The 2,897-nt window shown below is 32.9% G+C and overlaps 1 protein-coding gene across 1 annotated transcript; it reads right to left on the bottom strand.

Annotated features, from left to right (window-relative positions):
- Positions 1-624: 624 nt before the first annotated feature.
- On the bottom strand, positions 625-2,202 carry LOC108766515 (piggyBac transposable element-derived protein 4). Its single transcript, XM_018515853.1, has one exon. The coding sequence runs from the start codon at positions 2,200-2,202 to the stop codon at positions 625-627; it is 1,578 nt and encodes a 525-aa protein (XP_018371355.1).
- Between the last annotated feature and the right edge of the window lie 695 nt (positions 2,203-2,897).

The following is a 2,897-nucleotide window of genomic DNA, read 5'->3' as shown; positions in this document are numbered from 1 at the left end:
GAAAATTCGAATTTTTTATTAACCTTCTGACCGCCGGCATTTTTTCTTCTAGAAAAGTGATACTTGATCGAAAATTTCCATACAAGTGTCTCCCAACTAGTGGTAGATATATACCCATCACAGGTGCGCGCCTAAAGGCGTCATGCCGGCGGGCGGTGGTATAAGCGTATGCATCAATTTTCGGAAATTTTTTGCTCGAAAACGGTGCATTTTTGCGGAAAACTTGTAAGTGCCTTTTTTGTTCAGAATTTTGTGAAGTATACGAAAAAATTTTTGTTCTGAGAAAATTGAGTTTTTAATTTTTTTCCCGCAAATCGTCAATAGAAAATCTTGAACTTTTCGACTCGCACTGGACTAATCTGTGATTATTCATTTTTTACTTTCCTTTCGCATTACCCAGGGCTAACGGCGTGGACGTAGAAAGTATTGTAGCCCCTTTTTCTAATTTTTTTTTGTATTTTTATTTTTTAATTTTTTTTGTTTTTTTTGTTTCTTTTTATTTTTTTTTATTTTCTGTTTTATTTAGATTTATATAAAATAATATTATAAAAATTATCAATACGTCCAAAGAAATAGTTATATATGTTATAATGTTATAGTAATCAAAACATAATACACGAATACTTATATTATATCCGTTAAGTTACCTAGGGTATGGTATTTCTCAAAGCATGGGACGACACATAATGCCACATTACATTTCTTACAGCAATATTTACTTTCTTTTCTTTTTTTCTCTAAAGAGCACATGTAACATCGTTTTTTTGTCTCTCCGCATGCAGGAAAATGACGTCCTACAAGCCGTAAAGGAGGTGGTTGAATAAAAGCCGGTGTAATTTTCTCAATACCCAGCAAACCAGCAATTATTTTCATTCGAAAGCTAGAGAAACTCGTTTTTTCTTGATGCAATTTATAAAGTGCATGTCCATTGATCAATGAAAGATCTACCAAATGGAAGAAGAGCTTTTTATACCATCTAGTCGACTTTCTTACCGACTCACTTAGCGCTAGTTGGCGATCGACATTATCTACTCCTCCCATATTCTTATTATAATCAATAATACAAGTTGGTTTTAAAATATTTGCTCCTGTCGTATATTCTTGTTTTCCTGTTTCTGCATAATTGAATTCATGTACGGTAGTGATCATATAGACTTCTTTTTTATCAAACCATCTTACAACCATCCAAAGATTATTGTGAGCAACTTCTGATTCGCCCTTCTTTAGAGGCGTTTTGAAATTAGGAAGTCCCTTTCTATTTTTTCTTACCGTTCCACAAACACCAGTTTCTTTCTCATGTAAAAAGACGGATAAAGGAGCCGAAGAATACCAATTATCGATATAAATAACATGACCTTTTCCAAAATAAGGTTTTAGAAAATGAGCAACTATGTCACCTGAAATTCCTAAACCAAATTTTTCGTAGTCTGTATCTGCTCCTGTATACACGATAAAGCTTAGTATGTAACCACTTGAGCAATCAACATGTTCAAAAAGTTTTATACCGAAACGATGTCTTTTCAGAGGGATGTACTGTTTGAATTTCAATCTGCCTTTCCATAGCAGAAGACTTTCGTCGATACACATTTTTTTACCTGGTTTCAAAAAACGTGAAAACTTGGCATTCAAATTATCGATTATAACCTTTACTTTTTTCAAAGGGTGATTCATGACAACCTGATTGTTATGAAAATGCAAATAACGCAAAATTTGGTTGTACCTATTGCGATGCATGGTTTGAGGAAATATCGGAGTAACTAGCAAAGGGTTAGTACTCCAATAATCTTCGAGTGAAATCTTTTTCAAATGACCCATAAGAATTGTCAGCCCTAAAAATTTTTTTAACTCTTCCCTTGTTACATCTACCCATGCTGCCATTTTTTGACGCACAGGCTCAGGATTCTGATTTTGGTAAATATTAGTTTCCTGGACAATAAGATCTAATAAAAAATCATCAAAGAAAAGTTGAAAATAGTTGATTGGTTTATTACCATTCAATGGAGCATCTTCTGATATAGAACTACCTGATCCTATAAAATCTTTTATCGAAGGGTAAAAATGGTTATCATAAAATATTTCTTCTCCGGGTAGGTAATGAAGATCATCATCATTGATTTCAAAAATGTCATCATCACTTGTAATTGAGTCGCCTTCGGATTCACCACTACTCCATGCATCACATTCGTCGTTTATATCCGACATTATTTTATAATTGACAATCAGTGTACACACTTTGAAAAAACTTCTTGAATATTTTGAAGAAAAGAGAAATGACAATCGCGAGTCTAAATGAGAAGTTTCTTTGAAACAACTTTTTACTGATCAAAATCGATTTTTACGGAAGAAAAAATCTATTGAAAAATAGAGTTAAACGTTTTCAAGTCAAACTTTTTCTAAAAAAAATTTTTTACGCAAAACTGGGAAGCCTGAAACTGAATTTGACAACAAAATCGTATTCGGAACGTCAAAATATAGAAGCAATAATGTATTCATTCAAAGTTGCAAAAAAAAAATTTGTTTCTGACTTTTATGAAAAGTTTGGTTTTTATGCAAAAATCGAAGATGTAAGTTTAATTAGATGACAGAATCGCATTCAGCACGCCAAAATATGCTATGAATGACAAATCTGATCAAAAATATATGATTTAATTTTATGCGCCTAAATGCGCCATGCCGGCGGTCTGAAGGTTAAAAAGCCTACCAAATTTTTTATTTTGTATTTTTTATCAATTTTATAGGTTTATCCTTCGCCTAAACTCATCAGTAATCAAAATCATTTTTACTTTTTGATTTCAGACCAATAGAAAAATCAGGGCGATGGCAGCCGTTTTCCATCTCCTACAAAAACGGCCTATACGGAGAGACTGTACCGCCGCCATTTTGTGTACAAAACAAAA

The sequence above is a fragment of the Trachymyrmex cornetzi genome, unplaced genomic scaffold (assembly GCF_001594075.2).
Source record: "Trachymyrmex cornetzi isolate Tcor2-1 unplaced genomic scaffold, Tcor1.1 scaffold604, whole genome shotgun sequence".
NCBI lineage: Eukaryota > Metazoa > Arthropoda > Insecta > Hymenoptera > Formicidae > Trachymyrmex > Trachymyrmex cornetzi.
This window is presented reverse-complemented; position numbering and strand designations above follow the sequence as displayed.